This window comes from Rhinatrema bivittatum, chromosome 19, assembly GCF_901001135.1.
Source record: "Rhinatrema bivittatum chromosome 19, aRhiBiv1.1, whole genome shotgun sequence".
NCBI lineage: Eukaryota > Metazoa > Chordata > Amphibia > Gymnophiona > Rhinatrematidae > Rhinatrema > Rhinatrema bivittatum.
In genome coordinates this window covers 21955153-21969311 of record NC_042633.1, presented here as the reverse complement: position 1 = coordinate 21969311, position 14159 = coordinate 21955153, and the positions used below count along the sequence as shown (strand labels likewise).

At 48.2% G+C, this 14159-nt stretch overlaps 1 protein-coding gene across 1 annotated transcript in view; it reads right to left on the bottom strand.

The window, feature by feature from the left end:
- Positions 1-459: 459 nt before the first annotated feature.
- LOC115080294 (pleckstrin homology domain-containing family A member 4-like) overlaps positions 460-14159 on the bottom strand; it is a 17091-nt gene continuing 3391 nt past the window's right edge. Inside the window, exons 8-15 of the mRNA XM_029584445.1 lie at positions 5698-5804; positions 5347-5449; positions 4998-5110; positions 4541-4692; positions 3891-4231; positions 3593-3724; positions 3085-3225; positions 460-2514 (exon numbers count right to left, since the gene is read on the bottom strand). Coding sequence (XP_029440305.1) covers positions 4135-4231; positions 4541-4692; positions 4998-5110; positions 5347-5449; positions 5698-5804 — 572 coding nt within the window. The 3' untranslated portion in view covers positions 460-2514; positions 3085-3225; positions 3593-3724; positions 3891-4134. The remainder of the gene's footprint in view (positions 2515-3084; positions 3226-3592; positions 3725-3890; positions 4232-4540; positions 4693-4997; positions 5111-5346; positions 5450-5697; positions 5805-14159) is intronic.

Below are 14159 nucleotides of genomic sequence, written 5' to 3'. Positions count from 1 at the left end.
AAATCTTTTTAGGATAATGTCTTGAAATATCAGCATTCATTTCTGATGTGATACAGCATGTAAACGCGTTTTGTTTTGGTTTTTTTTAAGTAACACATATAAACCAAACGTGACTTAAAAAAAAAAACCCTGGGTTTCTTCCCTCCAAATTCGATCAGGAGGCAGAAGGTGGACATACAAACCCCAACCTTTCTTTCATGTAACATATCCAAGATCCATTTCTTAGGGTGTTTTCATACAATAATCACCTTTGAACACACGGTTATGTTTTATTCTTTAAAAAGTAACCAAAAAACATAAAATGCATAATATAGTAAAAAAAAAAGGCGATCGGCACAAAGCATGGGATCTGCCTAATTGCTGCCCCCGCAGGTTCGGAGTTGACCCTTCCTTTCTAACTAGAGACAGGCAATCTTTTATTCTTACTCTTCTTGTCTTCTAACGAAAGCCAAATATAAGAAATATGGGGGAGAGGGGTGGAGTAAAGCTTGCTTCTCCCTCCTCGCCCGTCAGTGCTTGAAACATAAAAGAAAAACAAAAAGCTTCGGGGGTAATACTCATTTTTTTTTTACAGCTTAATTGTCAAAAAATGATCATTGATATCTGAGTTCGTCAGCATGTTTGAGAAAACATTATTGAAATACTTTTTAGAAAAAATTGATGAAATGGTTATAATACTCCGCCCGGGTGCCCTCTTAACTCAGGGTCGATACCAGGCTGGCACTGTTCCAGTCCCAGGTTTACTTACTTTGTTTATTTCTCACTCACAAGTCCTGCCCTTTGGCCGGGAGAGGGCCCCAAGCACAGTAGGGTTGAGGTGGGGGTTGTTAAGAAAATGGGGGACAAAAAGGGGGCAATGCTGGGCCAAGATTAGGAATCAGCTCAACATGCGTGCCCGCTGGGATTTGCGAGCCAAGCTCTCAGGGAACGGAAGGGGCACACCGGGGATAGGGGCTGAAGGATTAGAAGATGGGTTCCGCTCTTCTCTCATGGGAGGGAACATTGTGGTGACCGCCGGAGGAGGGCGAGGTGGCATCCTTAAATTGTGGCTCTGTCTCCACATAGCTAAGGCACAGCCTCGTCCCCCTTTTAGGATTTTTCTTTGTCATCTCAGTCCCCTCCACCCCCCCGCATTTGCCTAACGGGCTGCACTCTTTTTTCCTTATAATCAACGCTAATCCCCCAAAAAGTTTACCTCCAGTCCTCTGTCCTTCTCATCCAGGAATCTGTATAACCCCCCCCATGCACAGAAATATTCTGGGTCTTCCTGGCTGTGCCACAGGGCCTGGTCTCACCTGCTCTCATTTGTCTTTCTTTAGAATGCTCCTCCACTCTTTCCATCACATTCCTCTCTCCCACCTCCACATCTCTCTCCCTGCTTCCCTCCACCTCATTCTCTCAGGCTTCCTCTCTCACCACACTCTCTCTCTTTCTCTGCTATATTTCCCCTCTTAACACTTATATTCTCCTCCATCTCTCTACCCCATTCCTTCTCTCTCCATGTGCCTCTCCCTACCTCCTTCCCAATCTCTATCCTGTATAGTCCTCTCCTCCATTCCTCTTCATCACATTGGATTGGACTGGGTTTTAGATTTAATTATTCGCCTTTTACAAATCTAAGCTCAACACGAGTCCCAATTCAGGTACTGTAATTTCCCTGCCCAAGTGCACTTAGATTATAAATTTGTGCCCCAGGCAATGACAGGTGAAATGATTTGCCCAAGGTCAAAAGGAGCATCTGTGGAAGAGGCAGGATTTGAACCCTGAGCTTCCCTGTTTCTCAGCTTAACCATGACACTGCTACTCCACTCCACATTCCCTCTCTTCCTAGCTCTTTAATACAGGTTCCTTCTGTCCCCATCTAGCTCCTGCACCCCTCCTCTGTACCAATGTATGGCTTTCCAGTGTGACCCTCCCTCTGTGAACAGACAGCATCCCCTCCCCGGGGCATCAGGGTCTCGAGGAGAGTGTGCTGAGGCAGCCGGCTAGAAGCTGGACTGGGAGCAGAGTGACCCTGACTGGCTGTTCCCTGACTTCCTTTAGGTATCCAAGCACTTTGTCTATCCTCATCTGAGCAAGGTCTGTGCCCTGCCACTGGGGACCATTATACACTCCTTTCCCATTGCACTCCAAGACCCACTTAGCCACTTGGTCCAGCTCTCCCCCAGCTACTGCCTCCCGGCTCCCGCTTCCCTCCTCCACTGTCCACTGCTTGCAATAACTCCCGTCCCAAACAGAGGCGATGCCCATGGGACCCTCCACATCTGAAAGGCCGTTGGCTGTGTCCAAGTGCTGGTCCTGAGCGGATGAGATTGTGTATTGCACTGCCAGGCGATCGGCCGGTTCCTCCGCCTCCATAGGATGGGCTGTGGGCCCGGGAATGCAGGCTGGGATGGGCCGAGGTGTCCTGCAGCACCTGGGGAAGCTCATCCTGTTGGCTGGGCCTCCAGAGCTCTGTGCCCTCGGGTGTCCAGGAATCGTTCTCCATGCTGGAATCATTGGCTAATGCCTTGGCTGCAAAAGACAAGACAGGATCAACGGCTATTCACATCTGGACCATTGTAAAATTGTTTTGCACTGCAGGACATGAAGTGGACTCACGGGAGGTGGGGGTGTGTATTTGACTGTCACAATGGCTGGGAGTGGAGTGGCTCCATTCTACTACCTCTAAGCTCTTCACACAACACAGGGCTACCTTAGGGGACTTAGGCCAATAGTATAATTGGGAATCACACAAACTTAGTCTGCCCCTAATGCATTCTGCATATTACAAGAAAAGGCGAGGGTACAACAACATACTAGTCAGGGGTGTCACCCCGGGATCAGGGCAGCCCCCAAATCTTGATTGCTGGCATGGGAGGATTTGACGGGACAAGCACCTCTGTGCACGCCCCATTCCTTACATGCAATCCTCCGAGCACCTGCCACCGGCGGCCATCAGAGACAGGACACTGGGCCAGACAGGCCTTTGCTCTGCCCCACTGTCGCAGCTCTCATGTACAGCCCGCTGAGGAGAGAGGCAAGAGCCAGACCACGAGGCCAGTAGCCCAGCCCCCCTCCCACCACTGAGGAAGCTCTCCTTACCCGTCATGAGTTTGCTGAGCTGCGAGGCCTCAGCTGCCAGGGTGTAGGACAGGCTGATGATCCGCTCCCGCTCCCCCTCTGGTGTTGGTGCAGTAGCCCTCCTCTGACTGGGAGCCAGGGCTCCCCGCGAACAGCCCAGGGCTAAAACGTCAAACAGTGCGGTGAGTGGGCAGTGAGGGTACCGACTGGATGGGGACAGGTGTCATGGGGTGCTGGTGGAGGGGAAGATGGAGGTGGTCAGGAGGCAGGGTTTGGGCCTCTGTTCTCCGTGTGGGAGTCACCCCATCTTGGGAGCCTAGAGGCCCATCTGAGTGAAATAGAACATTCAGCCCGGTTTATTGCAGGGGAGACTTCCCCACCCTTGACAAATCAGGCCCTCAGACGTGTCCGACCATTGCCGGCGGCTCGAGAGGCACCCCCGTCCCAGGACTGCCAGCCCTCTGCAGGGGCTCTCTCAGTCTACCTCCCCCCCCCCCCCCCCCAACCTAGACGTGTCTGCTGCCCTCACCTGCTCCGCCCCCCAGTGGTTGTCATTCTGTCCACCGGTCTCCTCCTGGCCTCCAGCCCGCCCAGGGGACAGAGGCAGGTTGAGGGAGTCCGTGCAGCGGAAGGAGGACACGTGGTACTGGTTCAGCCTGAGCTGGAGCACAGAAGAACCCGGTGACTGCTTTATAAACAAAAATAAACGAAATCCCCATTTCAAGTTCTTAAAGGAGGGCAAAGGAGGTGGTCTTGGGGGGGGGGGGGGTACTGGGCATGCAAGGCCGGACACGCCGTGCTATTACCATGAAGGCCGACAGGCTCACCTCTGCCGTGGGTTTGCCAGCGCGGCAGAGACCAGCTGCAACCTCTGACCCGTCCCCTGCCGCCGAAGGGGCGGCCCCTGGCGTTGCCGCCCATCCCGACGAGGGGAGCCGCCGCCGTGGCCTTCCCGGCATCGGCATGGCGACGGGCTTGTCCTTCGGCACGTCCGCCAACTCCGCTCCCTCGCTCCGAGCCTGGGTTTCCCCGCCGCTGCCACGGCAAACGGGAGGTAGGACGCGGTGACCGTCACCAAAGCTGGCTTCTGGGCATCCGGTGGACCCTGTCGTCAGCTGCTCCGGCTGGGCACCATTGCACCCTGCTAGCTGGGGGTTGTGACTGTTGACTTTGAATAGAAACACAGAAAAAGGGGGTTTATTTTCTCACCTCCTCAGGTCAGAGCAAGAACCATCATGACTCTTATAAGTATAAGAGAACCTCGTACCTAAAATCCCGAGAGAAGGGAACACGTCTAGCCCCTGGCATACTTGGCACCCCCCCACCATGCCCTCCCCAGCAGGACTTGTTCAGTTTGTCGTTTGTAAGAGCCCCGGGCTGCAATCGCTCTTTTAGGTCCTCGGGGTGCCAGGGTCCCCTTGAGCGAGCAGCGCCTACAAGCCAGAAAAAAAAAAAAAAAAACCCCGACAAATCTTACCTGGCTGTCACCTGCCGGGCTCCTTGGAGGCAGCGCTCTCCGCCTGGGGGGTTGGGCGCTCCGGGATCTGGGCCTCGCGGTGGACGTCGCATCCGCTCCAGCTGCTCCTCGGCGCTCATGCGCTGGCGCCGGCCGCGGGCTGGGGGGGAGGCCTGGAAAGGGGGGTAGAGGGGAGGAGAAGAGGCGCAAATCCATTATAGAGGCTGGGGGTGGGATGGGGTAGAATGACTGGGGGGAGACGGGCATTTTTCCTCCCCTGACCTAAACACCCCCCCTCCCCCGGCAAAGCTTCCTCCTACCGTGGACCCCTGCCCGGAGGACGACAAGTCCCAGAGGCTGATTAACAGCCGCCAAAACTGTTTTGGAGCTTTGCCCTCCTCATTGCTGGGGTAGAACGGCTGCGGGCAGGGGAGAGGCGGGCGGCGGGGAGCCACGGGTTTCTTCTCTCCGTTCTCACCTTGGCCTCTGGATCGCCCTCTCCCTGCGGGCTGACGGCACTGGAGACCGGGCTGCAGGTCTCGCGCTGGACGCAGACGGAAGCCGAGCCCTGGCTGGAGGTGTTAGGGCTGTCTGGAGTGGGGGGTAGGGGGAGGAAGATTTAAAAAAAAAAAAAAGCTTAAGATAGCAGAGAATTTACTTCCATGCTGACCTTCACCAGCCTGATTCGGGGGGGGGGGGGGGGGAGGGTTTACCCTGCTCCTCTCAGACCCACCTCAGCTCGTGCCCTCTCACACACCACACACCCACCCATCTCTCCCTAATTCTAGGGCAAAGGAATGGGGAGGGGGGGGGGGGGGGCGTCCTACCTCCTCCGGTGCTCAATGCCCAGGAGTGCTCCAGGAAGTGGACCCCACCTGCCTCCAGGGCTACCACCGTGGGCTCATCAGTGCTGTGTGCTTCAGCCAGTCCCTGCAGTCACAAAACACCAAGATACCTAGGGTGACCGCGACATGAGGATACGGTGGGGGGGGGGGGGGGGAATTACAAGGAGAGCCGTACACTGCCCCCCTCCCCCCCTCGTTACATAGGGAACTCACAATGACATGGCCCAAAGAAGGGAAGAGCTGTAGAGAAAGGGGGGCAGAGAGGGAAAGCGGAAGGTTAGGAGGGTAAAGCCGCACCACCAGTATAGAGGGGTGGGGGGTTCTGCTTCTTACCCTGGGTTTCTTTTTCGGCCCAGGCAGTTCCAACTCGGAGAGATGCACAAGCCCCTCTGATAGGACAAAAGGCTCTTCGTGGGCAGGGGAAGCTGGGAAGAATATTGCTGTCAGGATAACCCCCACGGAAAGAGACAAGGAGTCACAACAGAGTCAAGCCCCCAGCTAAAGAGTCACTCTCAACTAATCCCTCCTCCCGTGTTCCAAGCTGATCCAGAGCGCTCTCAACCAATCCCCCCCTCCCCTGTGTTCCAAGCTGATCCAGAGCGCTCTCAACCAATCCCCCACTCCCCTGTGTTCCAAGCTGATCCAGAGCCGCGCTCAACCAATCCCCCCCCCCCTCCCCTGTGTTTCCAAGCTGATCCAGAGCGCTCTCAACCAATCCCCCCCCCCCCCCCCCCCCCCCCAACCCCCCCCCCCCCCCCCGTGTTCCAAGCTGATCCAGAGCGTGCTCAACCAATCGCTTTTGTTTTTTCTTTTTCAACTGGAAATTTTTTTATTGAATGCCACAGCAAAACAAACCAAAATCATAACATATAAAGCAGGCATCCCCAATTCCCCCCCCCCCCACACACACACACACACACACAACCCTCCCCAGAAATTAGCAAACATTTGCATATAAAGGTGGTAAGTCGCATACAGCCAGTATTTGCAGTGCTAAGTACGGAGCAGTCCACTGAGTACGTGTAGTCAATTACAGAAACAAGATGAAAAATGCTTATATACAAAAGATTTTCACCTGAAGATCCAACAATCCCCGCCCGCCCAGGGTCCACTAGAGAGTGAGCAAGCTAATGACATAGAAAAGATTAAAATGGTTGGCAAAACTAAGCCAATACTAAGTCAGAGAATATTGGGAATTCCACCATATGATATGACAAGACCCCCCATGTCTTCTCAAAAGCTGGCAGTTGATTGCAACGTGAGGTGGTGAGATTTGCCAGGCGATAATGGTTGTGTAAGCTATGTAACACAGCCCTCAACCGTGGGGACATCTACTCGCATTCCAAAAAGCAGCAAGTTCACCCCGGGCTGCGATAAACACTTGGTGACACAATCTTGGATGGTATTTAGCAAGGCCTTTTTCTGGTATGTTAAGTAGTATATAACAAGAGTCATGCACATCTCCCACTCTCCATGCTTGAGAAGCCCAGACTGTAATTTGCCTCCAGAAAAATGAGACCACCTACATTTCCACCAAATATGGATGAAAGTGCCAACAGCACCACATCCTCTCCCAGCAGGTATCATCCACATTAGGATACGTATGACGCAATTAGCTGGAGCCATGTACCAGCGCAACAATAGCTTATAACAACTCTCCTGCAACGTGGCCAAAATGGAGCATTTACGTACATATAGAATGGCTAAATCCCAGTCGCCTGTGCTCAACAGATTCCCCTAAATCAGCCTCCCATGCACGTAGATGCTTAAATGGTTCATGATATGACCCCATTGAGAAGACCGTAAACTATTGATACCCAAACCCTGCAACTTAGCCACTTGATCACAGTAATGCCTCAAATAAAGATTTGCCCCGAGTCAAAGAAGCATCAATCTTCTGGAACATTATAAAGTGTCTCAACTGGGCGTACGCCAAAATGTCCGTGCTCCTCAATCATACTTTACCCACAAAGTCGCGGAATGGCATTAAAATATCTTGAGATAAAAGGTGTTCAAGGCAAGTAATGCCATGTGCCTTCCAGGTCTCAAGGTCCACATTGTACATCAAATCAGGAAGGCCATATTATGAAAGAGATGTGTGAGAAAGAAATGTCATCGAATACCGACCAATTTAGCTTTCCACTGAGACCAGACTTGCAACGTATCGTGCAAGTGTGAACGGCAAGCAAATCAACAGACGCCAGGTTGATCTAGGTTGCTATGGGTGGGGCCGCGAGTGGCATCACATCGCCAATGATTGCTCAAGCACAACCCATTGTTTCGCAGAACTCTTACCGCGGACATCTAACAGAGCTAGGGAACTGGAATAGGTCCTTATCTACGTCCTTAAGCAATGGAGCATAATTCAGTTGAAAATAAGTCCGTTACATATAGACCAAGACGGACACCCAAATACTTAATTGTTCGCTTGGCCTACTTGAAGGGAAACTGCAGTTTCATGGCTCTAACATCAGTATCAGATAGAGCGACGTTCGAATTTTTGATTTGTCAAAATTGGACCTTAAAACCTGACACTGCGCCTAAAGTGATCCAATTCATCAACTATGCCCGCTAGCGAGGAGCAGGGATTAGTAAGGGTAAACAGTATTGTCATCGGCGAATAGGGATAACTTAGAGTGCAAGTGCCCCCACTTTTACTCCTTCAGTCTTGGAGGACATAGCGCACTTTGGTAGCAAAGAGTTCCAAAAATAAAGCAAAACGAAGCGGGGAGAGCGGACAGCCCTGCCTCGTACCCCTCTCCAAACCCCGTTCACTTTAACACATGCCTTCGGACAGTCGGAGACGTTCCCTACCCATTGTAGAAAAAAAGGCCCCAAATGCATTTTCCCAGCATCTTAAATAAAAATGACCAATGGACCATTTTAAATGCTTTTTCAGTGTCGCTAGATAGCAATAGAGAAGAAAGGTGTTCCCTGTTAACCCAACAATTCTGCGGTCATTGTCTGCGGCCATGCGACTGGGTATCAAGCCGATTTGGTCATTATGAACCAACTCAGGGATGACACGGTTCAGCCTCTCAGCTAAAATTCTGGCCAAGATTTTGAGATCTAAATTGATTAGGGAGATCGGCCTGTATGACCCACAGAGGGAGGGTATCCCGTCCTGGTTTCGCTATAACTGAAATTCCAGCTATGTTAGACTTCACCGGAAAAGAGCCCCCTTCCCTTACGTAATTAAACATATCCATCAAAGGAGCTGCTACAATATGAGAGAACCATTTATAAAGCCACTGGAAAACCCATCTAGGCCCAGGGATTTACCCGATTTGAGCATTTTAATAACCTGCAAGACTTCCAGAGAGCTAATGGAGCTATCTAGATACTGCTGTTGTTTATTAATAAGGGCGAGTAGGGTCACAGAAGCTAAGTATCTATCTATAGCATTATCATCTATACCCTTCTCCCTGCCATAAAGGGAAGCATTAAACATTGAAAAGCATTTCCTGATGACTGGCGTCACAGTGACCACTTCGCCTTGTGGATTCTTGAGTTTAGCTATAGGAACCTTGGGCATGTAAGGCCTTCAGTCTCCTAGCCAAGTACCTCCCAGCCTTATTGAACCCTTCAAAATACGCCTGTTTAGTTAATTCAAGATGATGGACCAATAAGTCATCATCCAGTGACTGAAGCTCTGCCCTAGCATAGGATAGCTGTTGATAAGTGGTCCTAGATTGAGTCAGCATATATAAACGGGATAATTTAGTAATCGTAACCAATAAGTCATTCTGCAATGTCTCCCTCTGTTTCTTTCGGTAGGTAACGTGGGACATCAAAATACTCCTTGCAACAGCTTTAGAGCAATCCCAAATCAACCCCTTGGGAACCGATGTGGATGAATTCAAATGAAAAAAACTCTTGTAACTGTGCCCCTAGAGACTTACAAAACAATTCATCTTTTAGCAAACTTTCATTTAAGCGCCAAAATCCTAGTCCCCTATCAATATCTTGAAAGAGTACATTGATCCACAGGGGCGCATGGTCAGACCAAGTAATATTACCAATCCCAGCGCCCACCACCTGATTCTGCAAGCTTTTGTCTATTAAAAAATAACCAATGCAAGACTATGTCCCATGAGGAAAGGAATAAAAAGTATAAATGCGAGAAGAGATATATCGTTGTCTCCAAATATCCACCAAGCTCCATTGAACCATCAGAATGGAGAGCATTTTCCTCATCCCCTGTAAAGGCTTGGAAATCTGGTGAGAGTTATCTAGCTTCGGGTTTCTAGTAAAGTTGAAATCCCCGCCTAAAATCAATATCCCCGCCACATGGGACAGCAGAATTTTCTCCAATGAGCTAAAAAAAAGATGGCCAATCAGAGTTAGGAGCATATATATTAATGATGGTGAAAATATCGCGACCCACGCGTAATTTTATCAGTAGGAACCTGCCCTGAAGATCGGCAAGCTGAAACAGCAAATCATGAATATGGTGACAAGAAATTAAATTGCCCACACCCGTATATTTCGCCTCTTTAGAGCTTGCTGGTAAATACTTGTGTGGAAAATCCTTATAAGATAAAACGTGCTCATGTCTTTTCCTCAAGTGTGTTTCTTGTATCAGCACAATAGAAGCTTTATAAAAGGCTGTGCTTCCTGTAGGTGTTGAGACCTTTAACGTTAAGGGAAAATACTCTGACAGCCATTTGTATAAGAGATACAACTTGCTATCCCTACAAGTACCAGAGTACTCAGATCACAAGAACACATAAATAACAACCTATCTCCCAAAAATATGTATGGAAAATGTATTGTAATAAAGCCCCCCAACCAAGATGTGATCCGCCATACCTATTCGGCAGATCACTCCTCCCCTTGAGGGCCTGGTCAAACAAACAAAGATGGACTCCCACCTGAACTCCCTCCATATAGAAAAGCAGAAAATACCAGCACAAAAAAATCATAGCTAGAAATCCCAAATGAATGGGTACAAATTTCAAGCAATCAGTACAGAGCAAACCCCAACAGTGGAACTAGAGAATATAGCAGTGAGTCTTGATATAAACTCCCGTCAACTAAGGGAAACAGATAGCACCATTAGCCTTAGTCAGAGAGCTGAACGGGAGTCCTCTGAGTGGCGTCGCAGTCTTCTGCCTCCTTTTCCAGCCCGGTGCCATCATGGTAGGATCTTTGGCACCCCCGCTCGCCATTTATACCACAAAATTAACAGGAAGATTCGCCGGCTTGAAAACCGCCAAAGCTTCAGCTAGAGTTTTAATTTTCTACGTCGTGCCTTTAAGCATGAAACATAGTCCAAAAAGGAAAAGTCCATCGGTAAGGATGTCCTCAGCCCGCAGCGTAGGCGTCACTTCTCACAATTCGTAGCACTTGCGAAGAGCAGATGGGGCTAGATCGTTGAAGACGGTAAGGGTGTGACCCTCCCAGAGGCATTCATTCTTTTTCCTTGCCAATTCATATAAATGAGCTTTCAGAACATAGCTGTATAAGCGGAAAAAAAAAATGATATTCCGAGCATGGTTATCACGTTTGGGACCCCCAAACCCTACGGGCTCGCTCGATTTGAACAGCTGGCACATGGTCACCTGCTACAGCAGTGCCATCACTGACAGCAAGTAAACATTCACAGATTTTCACAGCCACTGCTCTAGATTCACAAGTCACCCAACGCCTGGATTCGCAAGTCACCCAATGCTGCGAGCGGTTTTCCCGGTCCTTCCGTTTTTCGTCAAGAGCCGCACATTCGGAATGCAATGGATTTCTGTTGCTCAGGCAAGGCTTTAAGGGAAATCGCCCTGGCTCTCTACACGAATGTCCAGCTCGTCAGAACGCGGCCCTGTCTTCCCTCACAGCCGAGATCGATGCACTCAATACACACGCTGCATCATGGAGTACATCGTCATTTTATATACAAGAGTACAAATTGATGGGCCACTTTACATGCAATACTAAATAAGTTACTTATGCAATTATTTGCCCATGTAATCTTATATATATTGGACAGATCAAACGTAGCATTCAAACCCGCAGAGGTGAACATTTAAGTTGATTTCGAACGAGGAAAATTACAGCACCAGTAGTTGAGCATTGGATTTCTCAACAACACTCTAGATGATTTAACATTTTTTGTTCTATATCAGTGTAATTCACCTCGAGGTGGTGACGTGTCTCGTCAGTTAATCTGTAGGGAACAGCGGTTCATATTTAGTTGTAACACAGTGGCTCCTTACGGATTAAACCATGAATATGAGAGGAAGCGGTTATTCAGTTCTTTTTCTGGTTGTTAGACTTGTATATAATTGCATGGTTCCCCTTTTTGGTCGGGTTTGATATAGCGGAGAACGGTGTTGCTGTTTGCAGTTCTCTATCAGGTCCGTTTTTTGGTTATACTACCTGTTTTAAAAGGGTTAGGATGGGGTATGTGGGACTGTTTAAAATATCCAGTTTTTAAGAACGCTGGTTATTTGTAAATGTCTCGGCTGTTTCAAAGGATTATTTTGATGCAATGGGAGTAAATAGGAGACTTCCATTCCCGGACAGGTTGGTTTAAAATCAGGAGATGTTAGTGCGCATGCACAGTGTTTTCTGTGAACATGCCGCAGTAACATTTCAGGTTGTTAGCATTGTTGAAATTCGGTATAAGGTTAGTATATCAGTCATTTATGCATTTTCGTGCAGGTTCCTACAGTAGTTTAAATGATTTTTAAGGATGATTATTCTAGTTGAGTGGAATAGCTCATTATGATGAGGTTATTCAGTTCTCTTTCTGGTCAAGTTAGAGTAATATGCCAGTATGTAATTGCATAGTCCTCTTTTTCGTCGGATTTGATATAACAGTGTATGGGGGGGGGGTTGCTATTTGCAGTTCTCTATCAGGTCGGTTTAGTGTTATAATAACTGTTTAAGGGGTTAAGATGGTATGTGGGACTGTTTACAACATCCAGTTATTAAGAATGTGGTTATTTCTAAGTACCTTAGCTGTTTTAATGGATTATTTTGATGCTATGGGAGGAAATAGGAGTCTTCTATTTCCGGTTGGGTTGGTTTAAAACTGGGAACGTTTTGTGCATCTGCACAGCATTTTCTGTAATCATGCTGTGGTAAAATGCCACGCCCTTAGCATGTTTGGAATTTGGTATAATCAGCAATTGATGCATTTTTGTGTAGGTTTTCAAAGTAGTTTAAATGATTTTTAAGGATGATTGTTTTCTCTTCCTAGATGTTATCGGTTTTTGAGCCAATGAATCATAAGATGGATTTAAAATATTAGCAGTCACATATATGTTTGGTTTGGTTTTGACATTGTGATATGCAGGTATCTAATTAGTTTTTTTTATATTTTTTTTAGATAACAGATGAAGTGCATTGCATTCAGACAAATAGTTAGCATGAAGTGACTACATTTTTTGAGGCAAAGTTGAAATTTGTTTTCAATTTAAAACAGTGACTAATCAACAGTTTCTAGGCTGGAGGGAGAAATTCATCAAACCCCCTGAAGAAGCTAATTTGGGGAAACAGCAGTACCTGTTGTTGGTGTTTTCAGCAAAGAACAAGTAGAACAAAGTGGGCCTTTCAAACAAAGAATGAACCCTTTTATGAAACACTATATAAATAAATATTTGTTTAGTGCTTAGATGCGTCGCAAGTCAGACATGTTTTTTTTAAATGGGTATGGACGAGTGTGAGTGATAGTGAGTATAGTTAGTGCAATATCTTTGATGCCAAAACCTTTTGTACACTTTTTATAAATGTTTGTATATCACTGCTTGGATTTATAAAGTTCAATAAAGTAGCTTTGTTTGTTAAATACATTGTATAATATTAAATCCTATAAGCAGTTATAACTAGAATGAGCTCAGCCAACCCCCATATCCTCACCTGATGTAGAATGAGCTCACCTGATGACCCCATATCTTCACCTGATGTAGAATGAGCTCACCTGATGCCCCCTATCCTCACCTGATGTAGAATGAGCTCACCTGATGCCCCCATATCCTCACCTGATGTAGAATGAGCTCACCTGATGCCCCCATATCCTCACCTGATGTAGAATGAGCTCACTTGATGCCCCATCTCCTCACCTGATGTAGAATGAGCTCACCTGATGCCCCCATATCCTCACCTGATGTAGAAAGAGCTCACCTGATGCCCCATCTCCTCACCTGATGTAGAATGAGCTCACCTGATGCCCCATATCCTCACCTGATGTAGAAAGAGCTCACCTGATGCCCCCATATCCTCACCTGATGTAGAATGAGCTCACCTGATGCCCCATATCCTCACCTGATGTAGAATGAGCTCACCTGATGACCCCATATCTTCACCTGATGTAGAATGAGCTCACCTGATGCCCCATCTCCTCACCTGATGTAGAATGAGCTCACCTGATGCCCCATATCCTCACCTGATGTAGAAAAAGCTCACCTGATGCCCCCATATCCTCACCTGATGTAGAATGAGCTCACCTGATGCCCCCATATCCTCACCTGATGTAGAAAGAGCTCACCTGATGCCCCATCTCCTCACCTGATGTAGAATGAGCTCACCTGATGCCCCATATCCTCACCTGATGTAGAAAGAGCTCACCTGATGCCCCCATATCCTCACCTGATGTAGAATGAGCTCACCTGATGCCCCATATCCTCACCTGATGTAGAATGAGCTCACCTGATGCCCCATATCCTCACCTGATGTAGAATGAGCTCACCTGATGCCCCCATATCCTCACCTGATGTAGAATGAGCTCACCTGATGCCCCATATCCTCACCTGATGTAGAATGAGCTCACCTGATGCCCCATATCCTCACCTGATGTA